The sequence below is a fragment of the Ursus americanus genome, chromosome 3, assembly GCF_024610735.1.
Source record: "Ursus americanus isolate L20-20 chromosome 3, mUrsAme1.1.p, whole genome shotgun sequence".
In the NCBI taxonomy this organism is placed as follows: domain Eukaryota; kingdom Metazoa; phylum Chordata; class Mammalia; order Carnivora; family Ursidae; genus Ursus; species Ursus americanus.
Window position 1 is genome coordinate 21,875,381 of NC_142129.1, and position 17,047 is coordinate 21,892,427.

General features: G+C 52.7%; 1 protein-coding gene across 1 annotated transcript; it reads right to left on the reverse strand.

Annotated features, from left to right (window-relative positions):
* Positions 1–2,708: 2,708 nt before the first annotated feature.
* Positions 2,709–9,582, reverse strand: CPA1 (carboxypeptidase A1). Its single transcript, XM_045792641.2, has 10 exons — positions 9,454–9,582; positions 8,884–8,965; positions 8,180–8,413; positions 7,847–7,948; positions 7,225–7,326; positions 6,931–7,041; positions 6,175–6,265; positions 5,338–5,537; positions 4,852–4,936; positions 2,709–2,979 (listed from the first exon to the last, which is right to left on the reverse strand). Exons 1-10 carry the CDS (start codon positions 9,537–9,539, stop codon positions 2,792–2,794), a joined length of 1,281 nt encoding a protein of 426 aa, XP_045648597.1. The 5' UTR covers positions 9,540–9,582; the 3' UTR covers positions 2,709–2,791.
* Positions 9,583–17,047: the final 7,465 nt, after the last annotated feature.

Consider the following 17,047-nt stretch of genomic DNA (forward strand, 5'->3'; position numbering starts at 1 on the left):
CATTGCCACAATCCTGTTTCAGAACGTTTTCATTATGCGTGGCTTCTTTTGCTTAGTATTTTGTGACCCGTTTCCCTGTGTCGACGCGGTCTGCAGTGGCCTCACGATACCCCATTATTTAAACATGTCATGTGGGTGTCGATACTGGTACCTAGGTAGTTCTTTTCCTTTTTATTTAATTTTGTATTATGACAGCCTTGTACATACACATACTTGAACTTGTCTGAATATTTTTGTAAAATAAATTTCTCCAAGTGGACTTTCTGGGTCAAAGCAACAATACATTTGAAATTTTGATTTCTATTGCTCCCTCCCTCCCCGCCGCTGCCCCGGGAAGGTGGCATAAATCTATCCTCACTCCAGTGGTATCTGACAGGTCTTATTTCTTCATACCCTTGATGACACTGAGTTGTCAGTCTTTCTTTTTCTTTGTCAATCTGATGGGAGAAAAATGATTCCTTTGCTTTTCTTTAATGTACAAAAAAATCACTCAGAGAATCAGTACCTCTCATATATTTATTGGCTTTTTCTGTTTCTTCTTTTGGGAATTGCTTATTTTTCTTTCGAAATGGTAGTCCTTTTTATTTAACCCCTTTTACTTATCAGAACTCTTTTCCCCTCAAGGTTGTTAATACTTTTTCATATATGCTGCACTATTTTCTAAAATTATCATTTCCCTTTTCGCTCTGTGTTTTTATTTATAAAATAAAATTTTTAACCCAGATTTGTAAAAATATGTATCTGCAAATAAAATGTAAACCCCTCCCTACACTTGGAAATACAAAAAAATAGTATTAACAGGTTCCATGTCTCCATTTAACAGGTATTTAAGTGCCTACTATGTGCCGTGGATTTGGCCAACCCGTAGGGATTACGTGTTGAGCAAAACAATCTCTGCCTTTAATGGAATTTTCATTCTGGTGTTCATTTCTTATCTTGTCAGGCGTCCTAAGACTCTTCCTTGCTCAGAGCCTTACTTTCTAAACTACAGCTCAGGGAATTCGAAATCACTCTATGGATTATAAAATTCATGAGTCCGTTCGTTAGTAAAAGTAGAGAACGTTCACTTGACAAATATTTATTGGGCGTCTGTACGTCAACTACCATTGGTGGTTTTGGAGACTGAATGCCCAACAAGGTGGGGCCCGCTATCAGGAAGCACAATTACTTTAAATCAAACAGTTCTATCCTTGAGGTCTAAGTAATCCAATTTTGTAAGATACGTTGTCCTTGCTAACTTAATAATTTTTTGCTTATCCATCTTAAGCAAAAAATAAGATCATCTTTTTACTTGTTTAAACTGAGCCATTAAATGGGTTTCAGCTTATCTACATAGATTGAATGCAAATGTTTCCCAAAAGATAACTTGAAGGAAGTGTTATAAAATCTTTAGGTCATTTTTCAATAAGGACTGAAATACTGGGGACGCCTGGGTGGCTCAGTCGGTTAAGCATCTGCCTTTGGCTCAGGTCATGATCTCAGAGTCCTGGGATCGAGCCCCACGTTGGGCTTTGGGCTCAGTCCGCTTCTCCTTTTCCCTCTGCCCTTCCCCCGGGGAGCTCGTGTGCTCTCTTTCAAATAAACAAATCTTTAAAAAAAAAAAAAGACTGAAACATCATTTTACCGTGCCTCATAAACCTACATATATATGTTTCTATATACTGTATGTATAATCTGCCTCATACTTTTTGTTTTCTGGAATGTTTGGTAACAAAACAAACAGACAAAAATAGAGCATTTGACCTGTGGAAAAAGGAAAGTCCTTGGACCTGGATGCACTGTAACACGTCACCTGGCTCACACAGGGGAGGGCTGCCATCTTTACCCCCAAGCTCCCCTCTTTCGGGAGCTACCAGTCCACCCTCAGCCCCTTCCCAGTGACTTCTGTGAGAGTAACCCCTGCTCCACATTTGCATCTGAAAAGATTTGGAAGAAACACCAGGTGGATTCTTGCTTTGAAAAAAGTTGAGATACCCAATCAGGACACTGAGCCAAAGGAGGAAGGCCAGTGCCTGTTAGGAGCTACGCAGAATCTCCAAGGGAGAGCCTTGTATTTGAGAAATTTTGCGAATGATGAGGGAGTGGTGGTGGGTAAAACAGGAGAGGAAGTGGAGACCATGTGCCCAAGGATGCTAGAAAGGATGTGGCATATGAAAATAAAAGCTACTTGTGTCCTTAAAAGCAAAGTCTTCGTGACGTCCTACAGTTAGTGAAATGTGCTGGGATTGGTGTTTGTTCTTTATCTTCAGGAAATTTTTCATTGAAGTTAATTTTCTTCCGATTTAATTAAATTTGCTCTGCCTGGCTGCAGCGTCTATTTGGGACAGCGGTGGCCACCAGGATTACTCTGTTCCATACTCAGAGCTCTTGCCTCTGTCGATAAATGGACCCAACTAGCTCTCCCATCGTGCAGGCTGAATTCCTCACCCCCCCCCCGGGTGCCCAGCATTTGGTTCGCAGCTGTGGCTGCCGCTCGCTACTAAGGCATGAACAAATCACCGCCCTGATGAGCTGAGCGCAGGGTGGTCTCATTAAAACAGACGCCACTTGGATCCAACTTCAGAGGCCCTTGGAATGCAGGGGAATTTAGGGGTCATCTAGTCCAGCCACCCACACGTTCCCAGTGAGGCCTGCAGGAACTGAACCACTTCTGCCCCAGCTTGCAAAGGCGGACATGCCACATACGCTCCTCCATGCCAGCCCCCAGATTCTGTTCCATGGACACTCAAACTTTATTTGGTTGCCTGGGTGGGGCCAGAGAGGAGGAAGAGGAGCGTGCTGAAGGGCCAGTTCAGTAGGGGTGATTCAGGGTGTGCTCCATGATGATCCGAAGCGCCAGCCACGTCTCCTGGGCCGTGGGGACGATCTGGGAGGCCGGCAGCAGGAAGCCGTAGCGGCCCGTGTCCCGGAGCTCGAAGGTGAACGAGTACTTGATGCCCTGGCTGTAGGTCCAGTCAACGGTGGTTCCACTGGCTTGGTCTGGGGTGGGAGCAGATGCCAGAGAGCAAAGGTCAGTCACCTTGGACACATTAATATGGGCTGGGCCGACGGTCCAAAGCCCAGGGCCTCCTGTAGGGTTCACTGGAGTCAGCGTCTGCTAAGGGCCTACTGTTGACCAAGCAGCCTGGCTTCCTCCCAAGAAGCTCCCCCAAAGGGTCTCAGCTCAAGACGCCCAGAGAGAGGGACCAGCAATGGTGCTCCCATCACAGGGGGAGGCAAGAAAGTTCTCGCAATTGTGAAAGCCTCACTGAAAACTGCCTCCCTCCAACATCTGCTTTGGTCAAACCTCCAAATATACCAGAGTTACCCACTTGAGTAACCGGGATTTGTCCCCGGGGCTCTGGTCTGCGGGAGAAAGTGCAAAGGGCCAGAGGCAAAGTAGAAGCCCCTGGAAGGTCTTTTTGGAGGAAACTTTGCCCAGATTTGCAGTTAACATTGGGTAATGAAGTCGCTTTTTTTTTTTTTTAAAGATTTTATTTATTTGACAGAGAGAGAGACAGCCAGCGAGAGAGGGAACACAAGCAGGGGGAGTGGGAGAGGAAGAAGCAGGCTCCCAGCGGAGGAGCCTGATGTGGGGCTCGATCCCAGGACTCTGGGATCACGCCCTGAGCCGAAGGCAGACGCTTAACGAGCCACCCAGGCGCCCCTACGAAGTCACTTTTGAATTGGGCCAGGGTGCGGGAGGCGGCTGCGCATCAGAATGTCGCTTGACAACATTGAATGAAGCAAAACACTTTGACGCAGTTTGAAACCGCTTCCAAGCAAGGCCTGGAATCCCAATGCAAGGCCAGCCCTAGCTAAGACTGTGGCCCACTCACCTACTAAAAACCTGGCCCGCTGGGCAGGAGGTAGGTGAGGGGTGTGTGCAGCCCTCCCACCTCGGTCCCTGTCTCCTGCGTCTTGTCAGCCGGCAAACCTGTCACGTTCCTCAGGGCCCTATGGTGTGTGCCCCCACCCCTCCTGTCCCCTATGACCCTGTGCACTGTCACCTCGTTGCCATCACATGGGGCTCCGTGTTGTTCCTGCTATTCCCCCAACACCCCATTCCAGATCACATGGTAGGGCCTTTGTTCTAGAAGATTCCTCTGCCCGGAAGGCTCTTCCCCCAGACAGATAGCCTCTTGGCTCCCTTCCTCATTTTACTTCAACACTTGCCCAAATATTACCAACTCGATGAGGCCAACCCTTCCACCCACCTCCCCAACTTCCATGCCCAGTATCCCTGACTCCCCTTACCCTGTTCTAGTTTTTCTTTTTCTTCCTAACTTTCATCCCCTAACATACTGTATCGTTTACTTATTCACGTTTATCATCACTCTTCCCAACTAGAATGTACGGTTCCTGATCTTTGCTTATTCCCAACTGTTTCCCTAGCACAGAAAACAAGGCATAGTAGGTGCTCAATAAACATTTGCTGACTTAATTCCATTTGGATGGAGCAGTGCTCCTCCCAGCGGCACTGCGTGTGTAAGTAAGCTGGGGATAGATAGGCTATATTCTCTAACTGAAAGGCAGTGGAAGAGGAATATTTTTTTAAGGTGAATTTCTTGGTAGTACAGAAATACCAGCAGGACCCTCTGCCCCTCCATAGAGCTGGACTTAACCTAAGACAAGGGGACAGAAGTTCTCAGAGGAGCTGATAACGCTTGTCTGAAGGTATCAAAGAAGGCAGAGTTCATTTCAGAAAAGGGCCCCGCTGCCCACTGAGGCACGGCTGAGAACTGTCCTCCTCGCCCATGCTCCCAGACCTAGGCACCCCGGGCACTTCCTCCAGGAGGGACACTGCCTCAGGCAGGAATAGCCAGCTAAGCTTCCTCCCGGTGCCACCGCAGAGACCATGCACCCACTTACAAATCGTTTTGATGATGCTGCCGTACTCGAACTTGGTCCCATACAGAGAGGTGAGGGCTGTCACAGCAGACTTGGCCACCTGATCCTGGAGAAAAGGCCAAGCGATACCACCTGTTATGGCCAGCAACAGCAGGCCCCCCAGAACAGCAGGGCCAGAGGAGCCCAACTTCCAGCTGGGAAGTAGCCCAGCAGAGAGTGGGAGTTCAGCGGCCCTGTGGTCCTCTAACCCCACAGGATGTCTGGCTGGCACCTCAGTCACTGCCCTTTGGTCACACTGCAGCTCCAAACTGAACTCGTGGTCCCAGCTCCAAGTCTAGCCCTGCCCCTTGCTCTGTCATGTGACAGAAGTGACTCAACCACTCCGTGCCTCAGTTTCCCAGGCCGAAGGTGAGGGTAGTCTGCCTTGCAGGTCTTCCTAAGCCATCAGGGGCTCACAGGAGAAAGGGGTGCTAGGCACAGGAGGGCAAGCAGGGGGTGGGCACATACCAGCTCATCCCGGTCAGGGGCGGCCTCTTCTGTGTATCCATAGGGATACATGAGGAGCTGCGAGTAGCTGTGGATGGAGATGAAGGCCTTGATGTTCCCGTGGTTCTTCACGAAGTCCACGATGGACTTGACCTCCACCTCGGAATTGGCAAACTTGCCGTGGTAAGTCTCCGAGCACGGGTTGCTGCTGGCTCCAGGCACTGCGGGAGAAGGGGGATAGCTGGCATTCCTTACGCCCAAGCAGGGTGGCTTCCACACCCTGGGATTAAGGAAAGGACAAATGCCTTTTACAACCTGGGCGTCCTGCCTCCCTCCCCAGCCAGGCGCAGGCAACGCTGATGGGCATGCCCCGGGAGGGTCTCAAGCAAGACCCCCTTTTTTTTTTTTAAGATCTTATTTGACAGAGAGAGAGCACAAGCAGGGGGAGCAGCAGTGGGAGAGGGAGAAGCAGACTCCCTGCTGAGCAAGGAGACCGACGCAGGGTTTGATCCCAGGACCCTGGGATCGTGACCTGAGCCAAAGGCAGTTGCTTAACCTGCTGAGCCAGTCAGGCACCCGAAGACCCATTCTTGTAGTGAAGGGACCACGAAGGGAAGGAGCCGAAGTTACCCTAGAAAACCCCTACATTGGTTTCAGACCTTAATTGCATTGAGGGGAGATTTGTTTCTACAGACAAGGCACTAGAAAATCTCACTGAGAGCCTTAGAGGAGACGCTGACATCCCCCCCACTCCGCCCTCACTGCTGGGGCAGGAAAGGGGTGAGGGAAACAGGACACGGGAGCGTAAGAAGCCACTCTGGGTTTCTATCCGCGCTTCCAAATCACACGGGGCCTTACGCCCAAAGCCAGCGTCCCAGTTCCGGTTGGGGTCCACTCCAACACAGGAGGAGCCCTCCGTGAGGGATCGAGTCTTGCGCCACATGCGGTTCTGAGGAAGGAATCAGACACCTGTTGTCACCCCGCCCGGCTGGGGTCCAGAGCCCGCAGAGAGCAGGGTGGGCTGTGAGCGGCCAGAACCACACACGGCAGCCCGATCTGTAGCACGGGTGTGGACATAGCATGGGTCAGAAACTACTTTCAACTGGCTGTCAGGAAGGTCTGCAAAGGAGTCTCTTGGTTGAAGAACAGAGGCAACAGTTGATGGCATTTGGCCAGAAGGTTCTACCGGTGGAAATGAAGGCACCAGGTGCCCCCCCCCCCCAGCTAGACTGGTAGCATGCTGTACCTGCCATAAAAGTAACATAAAGCAAGGAAAGAGGTCTGGGGCAGCGGGTCTCCCGTGGGGACAATACCCGGACATTTGGCAATTTCTGAAGACATTTTTGGCTCTCTCAACAGAGGAGTCGCTCCTGGCATTTCCTGAGTATTAGGTCAGGGTGTTGCTGAACACTGCATGCACAGGACAGCCGCCCGCACAAAGAAGTCTCTGCCCCAAATGTCAAGAATGCCAAGGACGAGAACCCTGGTCTAGGAGGACAGGTCTATTTGTCCCTCCCTTGACTTCTGGGGATTGAGATTAGGGGTGAGTAGCTCGTGGGGCTCAGAGGCCAGAGGCCCACCCTGTTCTCCCCCAAGAATAGGAGAAAACTGTACCTTGCTGTGGGTGAAGGCAAAACCGTCAGGGTTAGTGACAATCTCCAGGAAGATGTCCAAGGAGTCAAGAATGGCGGTGAGAGTGGGATCCTGGCCATAGTCCTGTGTGATCTGGCGGGGAGTTAAGGGCCAGACAGGCAGAGTGCGTCAGGCCGGGCGTCTGCCATGCTGACGCAGGGAACACCTGCTCCCTCTGCATCACCGCCTCTGCACGAGCAGGGGAGGCCAGGCCTCCCGTGGGCCTTGAGCACCAACCTCACCAGGCAAGAGCCCTCCTCACCTCCCCATGCTTACCTTCTTTGCAAACCAGACCCCGCTGGCCTGGGTGACCCACTCCCGGGAGTGGATGCCTGTGTCGATCCAGATGGCAGGACGGTTGCTTCCCCCGGTGCTGAACTGGACGAGAAGAACGGGGAGATCCAGCTAGGGTCCTGTCTTGGCTCCTTGAAGGGGCACGTACCCCGGCCCAGAGGCCATCTGCTCCCCAGTTATGGCAGCTTTGTGGGGCCATCACTCAGGTGAGGTGTGGGGCGGGGGGAGAGGGTCTAGACGGGAATCCAGCAGAACGTGGCCTGCAGCCCTCATACTGGCCTCAGCGGGAACGGGGGCCCTGCCCTCTTCTGCTGCCCAAACACAGTTCTCTGGGGGGTAGCACAAATCAAACATTTTCTCTGGACTCGCTTGACTCTGGGACACTTCCCGCAATGTGACACTTGATTAAAAATACTCAGGTCACTTACACATTTAAGCACTGCATGTGTACGGGTATGCATACAGCTAGACCAGCACAGAAATTCCCCATCCTTCCCCAAAGTCAGCACCGGGCATTCACGTCATGGTGTGCTGTGACCTTGGGCTCGTGCACGGGACCCCACACACGGAGGGGGCTGCCCGTTCTCACGCAGGTGCCTGTTACCTTCAGCACATAGATGGGCCGCCCTTCATAGCTGCTGCCAATCTGGAGCTTGCTGACCAGCTGCGGGTGCTCGGCCACCAGCAAGTCCAGGAAGCCGTAGATCTGAGAAGGGAGAGGAGGCGAGGCCGGCTGCAGCGGCGGCCCGGCGCCCGGGGCCTCCCGTAGCAGCTCCGGTAGCCCGCTGGCTGCAGCCGTTCAGGGGAGCCACCTCCCTGCCCCCGCCCCGGGCCGTCTGGGGACACGGCGGGTGCCACGCACACCCGGGTCGGCAGCATTGTGCCAGCCGGAGGCAGAGCTCGGTGCTTGCGCGGCGTGACCGCGGGGGTCCCTCACCTCCTCCAGGGTGTGGTAGGTGGCGTAGTTGAAGGTGTCCGAGGAGCGGGCCCAGGCCCGGAGGGCAAACATCTGCTCCTGCTCTTCGTCCAGCAGGGCCTGCACGTCCTCGATCATGGTCGTGTACCCGATGCCATGCGCCTCCAGGAAGATTTTGACAGCCTGGAGGCTGGGGAAGGGCACTCGCACGTCGATGGGGGCGCCAGGATGGGTAGGGCCCCGCCAGAAGTCGAGCTGGGGGGAGGGGGGGACGAGAGCAGGCACTGTCACAGCGAGCTGGGGAGGGGCCAGCCCGGGAGGGGGTGTCGGCGCCAGAATGTCCCCTACAACCGTGGCTACGGCATGGCTGTTAGGGGCAGGGGACGAAGGGCAAACCGTGGACATTGGACAGAGTCCACTGTTCAGGGAAATGGCCCAGGAAGGCTTGTGAAGGAGCTTCAAGACAACAAGGGAGAGGGAAGTGCTGGAAAGGAGCCCCCCACCTTTTGCTCAGATGCTCGGGGGCAGCAAGATTCTGGAACTGGGGGAGGTGGGGTCAATCATTTCCTAACAGGGATCAGTATCAGTCCCATGGATCCTTTCTGAGTGGCTGAGAGAGGGCCCAGGCCCCAGGTGGCCCCAGGGGATGGTGGCATCCTGGGGTGGGTCCAGCTGGCATGAGAGGAACCCTGGGGCCTCAGGGAGGACTCCGCACTTCTTCTGACCTGCAGGTGCTCCAGGTCCTCCAGCTCCTTCACCTTCTGTACCTGGGCTTCATCAGCAGCAGAGATCCGGAGCACCTGGTGCCTGGGAGGAGAGGGAGGGGAGATAAAGGGCTTAAGCGGCTCTGATTGGCCGTTCACCCACCCAGGTGGGGGAAGGGTGGCATGGAGCAGCCTGGAATCCCCAGGCTGGGCCTCGATCCTCTGGCAGAGCAGGAGGAAGCATGAGGGGTCTTAGCAATGGGAGGCGTAGGCTTCTTGGAACCTTCTGGGCCCAGCTGCTATCCCCATTCCAGTTCAGACTCTATTTCTCTCTCCAAAGCCAGCCAGGCTTCCTCCCACCTCCTCTCCTAAAAACTCCTGCAAGCTTGGATTTCTCCGGGGCTCAGGAAGCTGTCCTGAGGGACCGGACCCCTTCTCAGCTCTGGCCCGTGGTCAGCCTGCCTCCCAGTGTGTACTACTCTCGCCTCTCTGGGGTCTTCCCACAAGTCAGCCTGTCTGTCACCTCCAGATGCTGGCTGGGGGCCGAGTCCCCCCCGCCACGTGAGCACCCCCTTCTCTCCATACTCTTACCCGGCAAAGTTCTCTTTACCAAACACAGCCGCTAGCAACACACTCAAAATCAGCAGCCCCCTCATGCTGCAGCCAATCGGGAACATCAACTGAGGCTGAGAGGAGGTCCTGGGGCCTTTTAAACTCTCCCAGGTCAGAGGTCTCCTGGCTGTGCCCGAGGGTTGTCCTCCCCCTGCACCTGGGCCCTGTCCCACGGGGAGGGAGGATGAGAGTCCTGAGCTCTGGCACCTTCTCACCCTCCCTGATAAAGTGGCAGGGAACCCGGCAGCTGGGGAGATAAGCCAGGCCTCAAGCCCTTGGCCATGAGGTGCCCGCCTGAGCCTGAGGGTCAGCTGGGGCCTGAGGCCTCCCAGCTGGGCGTCCGCTCACCCACAGCCCCGGGTACCTGCCCCTGGGCTTCCGGCCTGTTTGCTGACCGGGCAGTGGAGAGGAGCCAGGACTCCAGAGCGGCCACACCAGCTGGAGCCTTATGTGAGGCGTCCCCTTCCCCCACGTCTCTAAGTGCCAACTCTTCTGTTCCTGTGGCAGAGTAAGCTGGGACTCTGCCCTCATCCCGCTCCTGTCCCTGCTGGCTCCTCACTACACTGGCTTGGTCCGGGGCTGCCCTCCCCAGTGCCAGGCACATCCCGCTCTGGGGTACAGCCCCCTGAAGGGCACTTCCCAACCCCACTCCTCCCGGCCTTGGTGGCCTTGCAGGAGTCAGGCCACAGCAGTGGCCGCTGGGGAGGGACCCCGACTCTCACCAGTGTTTCCCCCCACCCCCACCGCTCTAGGGCTCAGGATCAGGGCTGCCCTTGATGGGAACTATAACCAGATGTCATCTGAGTAGAAAGCGTGGTGGTGGGAACCAGGGCCAGACCCCTGTTGGGAGTGAACAGTGTCCAGGAGAAAGTGGAACTCACAACGGGGAATTCACTCTGGCTCTGGATGCTGATCTCACTGCAGAAACATCTCGCACAAATCCACCCTAATCCGCAGGGGCCCCCAGGGGCTACCCAGCACCATCTGGGGGCCCTGCTCTCTGTCAGGGCCTCGGGCTTGGACACTGACAACAGCCAAGGTGGCCATTTCTGGGTTCCATCTGTTCCCTCTGCCTCCCTATTGCGCCCCCTACCTGGCCGAGCCTCCTCTGCCAGAACAGAGGGCTCCCATTCTATTGACCCCCCCCCCCCCCGCCCCGAGCCTAGCTCTGAGAAGACACTAGAACGCTCTGAGAAGACACTAGAATGCTGACCCATCCTCAGCAGATGCTGAGCCTCCCTGAAGACTGTTTCTTTCCTCTCCATCAGGCTTGCCCGACCTCCAGGCCCCAGAGAAGACCCACGATCTCCCTGAAGCTTCCTCTGGCTTCTTTCTCGAGTACCTGCCCCTCCTCTGAATGCTCACCCCTTTTCTTGCTCATTCTTCTGGGCCAAGTACTGGGCGCCACCCTGGGATGATGCCCGAGACGCACTGGTCCCTGCTCTCAGCGAGCTCACCGTCTAGCGGGGGCAGCAGAAGTACCCAACTACCTCGTGTTCAGTCGGGGCCTCCAAGAAGCTGTCTCCAAGACAGGAGTAGACATGCAGGAGACTCCTGGGGAGAACGGCCCGTGAAGGCTGTGGGAGCGAGAACGGGAGAAGGCAGGAGAGCCTTCACACCAAGCCGCAGGGCTGACCCCTGAGAAAAGAGAGGGGGAAGGAAGAGGAGAGGAGGAGGGGAGGAGAAGAAGAAAGAGACAGGGAAGGAGAAGGAGAGAAGGGGGGAAGGAGGGAGGAAGAGGGGGGAGGGAGCAGGGAGGAGAGGAAATTGGACAGGAGCCGTTCTGAGAACATTCCAGCCAGGCTGACACAAAATCTTTGAGCCAGTGTTGCAAGTCAGGGGAGTCCTGTATCCCACCGGAATACCAGTCACTGGCCAGGGACAACCTGTGGGAAGTGTGGCCTCATCACAACACGGTGGTGGGGCCATCCGTCAATTCAGCCCCCCACTGACTTGTCCCTGATCTCAGACAGCCCGGGGTCTTGTGCGGAAGACAGAAGTAACCAACCAACATGTCGGTTCTCCAATAGGTCTTACAAGAAGCTGTCACCAGGACAGGACTAGCTGAGCAAAACTTACTGGGGGTGACCTGAGCAAAACTTACTGCAGGAGACCTGAGTGGGGAGTTTTCTCTGCTGAGCATGAGAAGGACCAGGAGGGCTGCGGACTCCACACTATCAGCCCATACTGGAGGGTCCAGGGAACACTTACCAAGAAGGTGACATTTGACCTGGGTCTTAATGACAGGATTTTACCAGGCACAGAAAGGAATGGGTGTTCATTACACAAGGCAGTGATTGGACACAAACTCATTTACTCTCCCTTAATGTGTGTCTCCCCACTGAGACTGTAAGCTTCCTCAGACCAGGAACTCTTTCATAGCCATCCCTCATACTCTCCCTCAACTCCCTACAACACTGCCCTACAGTGTTCCCGAGCTTTCAAATCCGTCCCCCAGCAAGAAAAAAGGTTTTGTGGAGCCTTTCTTCAGTTTGCGTTATGAAAACAGTATTTCTTTTTGTATTTCTAAATCTAAAGCTGTCCTATAAGTTTGACTCTGTTTCACGCACACTACACATGTTGGGGAGTGTTGGCTAAATCTTGGGCCTTCTGTGAATTCCTTCCAGAAAAGACAGGCCCACTGGAGGAAGCGGGATGAGGGGGGCAGGGACAGCCCCACCAAGTGGGCCTCTTGAAGCCTCCAGCCAGCAACCTAAGGTGGCCAGCCATGTAATCTATTTTCTTGCAAGGTTGGAAAAGATTAATTCAATGCTGCAAGCTGAAATTAGGGCCAGCACTGGCAGGAAGCTGAAAACACAATGGGAGAGGACTTTGGGTCTCAGGTGGAGGCTAGGCCTAATTCCCTGGGTCTCTCCAAAGGACCTCAGGAAGCTGAAAATTGTCTCTTGGTAAAGACCAATTTGCTAGAATGGAACCTGGAGCAGAAGGCCACAGCGTTACCTTTCCACAGGGGCTTCTTTCACACTGGTCCAAAGCCAGGGCAAAGATGAAGGCCATTAAGCAGAAAAGTGGGGGTGCATGCAGAGCGTCAAGACCTGTTAGCATGAGAAAGAAGCCACCAGCCTGGCATCCAGATTCAAGGAAAGGGCACAGGCCAGAGGCCTGAATGCAAACAGAGAAAGGCCTGTTGTAGTTACGTGGAGGAGAGTCCAGTGTCCTTCCCTTCCTCCTCGCTGAACAAACCTAGATTTGGTGCAGGTATCACCCCTCAGGAAAGACACCCCATTCCCGGTTCAGGGATAAATTCTAAGATTGGCTTAAGACAATTGAGGAATCCCATTGTCTTTTGCAGTGACTGATTTAGGGGTAAGCATTTGACCCAGTTTGGCCAATAAGAAGTGAAGGGAAGCCAGCAAGGAAGCTTCTAGAAAATGTTTCTCCACTCTTGAGAAATAGACACCTTTCCCTGGATATGAAGTCTGTTGCTCCACCCTTGGACTATCAAAGAATATACATTTCCTTTTTGTTAACTGTAAAAAGCACTGAGGCTGTAAAAAGCATTCTAAGTAATGCACCTATTAAGATTTTTTTTTTTAAGATTTTATTTATTTGAGAGTGAGAGAAAGAGAGAAAGCTTGTGTGCAAGCACCAGGGGAAGAGCAAAGGGAGAGGGACAAGCAGACTCTGCACGGAGAGTGGAGCCCAATGTGAGGCTCCATCCCACAACCCTGAGATCGTGACCTGAGCCGAATCTAGAGTCAGATGCCCAAACGACTGAGCCACCCAGCTTCCCTTGTTACTAAGCTTTTAAAGTGCTCATGTTGTCGGAGGACAATAGAGTTTTAGCCTAGGGGAGACTTTATGTGAAATGGAAAAGGGCATCCTTCTCCCTCTGGACAGACATAGTCCCTCATCCTCTCAGCAGAATGCTTTTGTGCAGTGCACACACTGGACAACTATTCGTGGCAACCCTGTTGCCAGAGAGCGCCCAAGCATGGTAAACAGGAGCTCTAACACAATGCTTAAAGATCCCCAAACTAAAACCTAGAAAATGGTTTGTTAAAAAGGCAGGAGAATCAGTCCATGTCCATATTAGGGATCAAAGGAGGACAGTGGACAAGGCATATCCTGGCAGATAGCACAAACGGGCCCAGTCAAAATGGCAGAATGCAGGAGCTGGATGAGATTTCGGCTGTCTCGCTTTGGCCAGTGTGTTTAAGGCTGTATGGGGTACAGCTGTGTGTATGAGAAGAGAAGTCTCTGAGAACCTGAGGCAGCTAAGTGGTGGACTGTAATGGTTCATCTCTCATTTCCTCTGCCCAGCACCCTCCTCTTTCTGATAACAGCACCTCTGTCGTCCCCTAGGGACCACCCTTCTCAAGTCTGAGGCCAGGTGATTCAGGTGGGTCTAGCCACCCACCCCCATGGTAGCTCTAGAGATGAGCCAACTAACTCCATTCCCCCCCCCCCAGCTTTATCAAGTTGGCTTTCTGCCACATGTGCCTGAAGAAAGCGCACAGCTAACGCAAAGACATTCTCTAACTTCAGAAGAGAGCAAAACGGGAGAGGGAATGCCTTCCAGAAGTGGATTGCCACAAACCCATTATATAATTCAGGGAGGTCACCGCCCATCCCTGAGCCTCAGTTTCCTTCACAATTGTGTCCTACAGAACGTGGTCCGAATGATCTCTGTGGACAGAATGATCTCTGTGGCCCCTTCTAGCTGTGACACTCCATGATTCTAGGACATTTGTATTTTTTACCCCCCAAAAATCACAGCCTGGTGATTTGTCACAGGTCTGGGCCGCGTACAGAGAGGCTTTCCAGGTTTGTGGGCAGATCAGAGTAGAGCCACAGGGGCCCTGGGACTTGCGATGGGTCAGTGTTCCCAGGACAGTGCGGGTCGAGAGGGGCCAGGGCCTGCTGAGGCTGCGGTGGGAGGCTGCAGGCCTTGGCTTCGGGGAAGGCTGGGAAGAGGAGGCTCAGACAGCAGCCTCCTTGAGGTTTGCTTTCATAACTGAGTACCCAGTAGAAACTATTTCTTTGCTTTGAAGCTGCAGAATTACCACTTTAAAGTGGCTGGTGGTGCTTGTGTCTGGAAAGGAGACAGAATTTGTAACCTGAAGAGAGAAACACTCCAGTGGGTCTTTAGGAAATGTCAAGTCAGAGCCCAAGTCTCAGAACAGAGACGGAAGAGAGAAGATCTAAGCAGGAATGTCCCATAATGGAAAAGAGGAAATGGGGGAGGGGAGAAGCAACATGGGAACAGGCAGAGGGCCAAGGAGAGTGAAGGCTGTAGGGAGTGGTTGTCTCACAAGGGGACACGAATCGACTCCAAAGCCAGCATCCGGTTGAAGTGTTTTACTTTCTACGTTGTATTTCCCTCCTGTATTCCCAAGTAAATTTTTGTGAAATGTTACTGTGCGGTCTTAGCTAGGCTTTGGGGGAATTGAGAGAGGTGGATGGAGGGGCAGGAGGGATGGAGAGCCAGAGAGCTTGGCGAAGCTGGTGAGGAGACAGCAAGAGGCCAAGATTTGCGGACATGTTATCATTCCCAAGGATGGTCCCAAATACTTGGGGAAGGAGAACATTCAAAGGTCGAACAGGTTAAAGTTGTCCTTCAGGACACCCCCATCCCCAGAAGAACATGACTTACAACCCACCCCACCCCCAAACTCGAGATGTGGTGTGACTTCACCAGTGTGTGAGGCCCTGACAGGCCGACAGTCACTGGATTCCCTCAGCCTGTAGTAAGCGGCTGTCTGGGCCATCTTATTTTTCTGAAGAAGCTTTTTTAAATTTAATTTTATGTTTTCGGTAAAGTCATTTTCTCTCTGGGCCTGTCTGGGGCGGTCAGAGGGGAGCTGGAGGAGGGCAGGGAGTGGGGGTGGAGGCAGCTAACGGCTCCTCACTGGACTCCCTGGCCCCCCGCCACTCGCCCATCACTCTCAGCCTCTGCCGCCCGCCTGCCCTCACACAGGACTCTTTCAGGTTCCAAACTGCCTGCCTGGTTTGTTTTTTTAAGAAAGCAATAACCGCAACACATTCACTGGGGCTCTTTATAGCTTTCCATATGTATAATCACTCTTTCTCTCTTCAGTTTTTCCAATGTTTTTTTCTTTTAAATAAATGCTCATAAATTTTACTGGTGAAAAGGATGAAAAAACATACCTAAAAAGAGCAGTGTGTTGGAAAGGGAAAGAAAAAAAAAAAACCAAACCAAGCAGAATGTAGAAAAACTGAACCCCTGTTTAGCATTATATACCTAAGAAATGAGAAACAAAAAAAGTTCAGATTTTACGAAAAAGAGATTATTCTGTAGTCTCTCTAAAACTTGCACGTTTAAGTCTTGAGCTTTTATCTGACACACTTGAAGCCCTCCAGCCATCACCTTCCTGGGCTTGCTGAGGAGACCCCTCAGTCATAGGAGGAAGACCCTGGCTGTAGTCTTCTCTCAGCCATTCGGTTCATGCACGGCCTCACAGAAGTTCAATGATCCAGAGACCCCCAGTCTTTATAACTGTAAGATGAGGGGGTTGGACCAGAAGCTTTTAAAAGACCCTGGAAAGTTCTCTGGCTTGATGGTTAAGTCAGTTGCTTGATTAACTAGAGCAAAGAAACTGAGTCAGAGACCCCTTCAGATCTTCTCTCCCTTCAGAGAAGCTGCAGGAGACTGCTGGCTGTCTTTCCAATACCCGTTCTCCCCTATAAGGCGATTTGCCAGCTTCCCTTGCAGCCGAGCATGACCACCTGACACAGTTCCAGCCAATAGACTGTAAGTTGAAGCCCGTGGATGGACCAGCTCAGCTATGGCCTCTACCCTTCCTGCCTGGAATTCAGTCACATGGTGGGGTTGAAATGATGGCAGAGTAGCAAAACAACAGGCCAGAGGGGCCTGGGTCCCCAGTGCATCAAGGAGTCACGTTCAGTCAGGTGGGCTGATCTGCGCACCTCAGGTGACTTACTACATGAAAAAAATTAAATCCCAATCTGATTAAGCCACAGTAAGGTAGGTTTCCTTCACCGGATGCTAAACCTAAGTACTAATCTGTACCAGGCCCAGGAGGAGAAACACTCTTTCCACAAATACTGAGTGCCTGCTGTGCACCTGACAGGACCTGAGTGAGGCTGAAACCCAAACATGGTCCCTGCCCTCCTTGAGCAGCCAAACTAGTGGCAGAGACAAAATAACAAAGAAGTCAACTAATTATCATTGTAATCATGGAAATACATAAGACCTTGGAAAAGAGGGTACTAGATCCACTTCTAATGGATGGTTCTAGAAGGACTGGTGAGGAACTTATATGGAAGGGAAAATTTTAAGGAGTAGGCCGTTTGGAGGAAGAGTGAGAGGAGAGAATGTTCCAGAAAGAAGGAGCATCACGTGCAAATGCTTCCAGTTGGGAAGAAGCTGAGAGGAGGCTTGTGAGGTTGGGGCCGATGAGCAAGGTGTTCAGGCAAAGCGGGAGAGGTCCCCAGGGCCAGCCATGTACATCTTGGGCAGCGCGGCCTGGCGGGGGGGGGGGGGGGGCTAAGTCATTGAAGGATTTTAAAAAGAAAGTTGCTTTTCAAGAAGACCCCCATCTGCAAAGCAGTTTCAGCTCCAACTTTC

What these genes read in the sequence shown, in the direction of transcription:
- CPA1 (XM_045792641.2), bottom strand. Translation starts at nt 9,539, where the DNA reads ATGTTCCCGATTGGCTGCAGCATGAGGGGGCTGCTGATTTTGAGTGTG. An exon ending in GGCCCATCTATGTGCTGAAG is followed by an intron (nt 7,327 to 7,846) that starts GTAACAGGCACC and finishes CTTCTCGTCCAG; the next exon opens with TTCAGCACCGGGGGAAGCAA. An exon ending in CAGCATCATCAAAACGATTT is followed by an intron (nt 2,980 to 4,851) that starts GTAAGTGGGTGC and finishes CTCCCACCCCAG; the next exon opens with ACCAAGCCAGTGGAACCACC.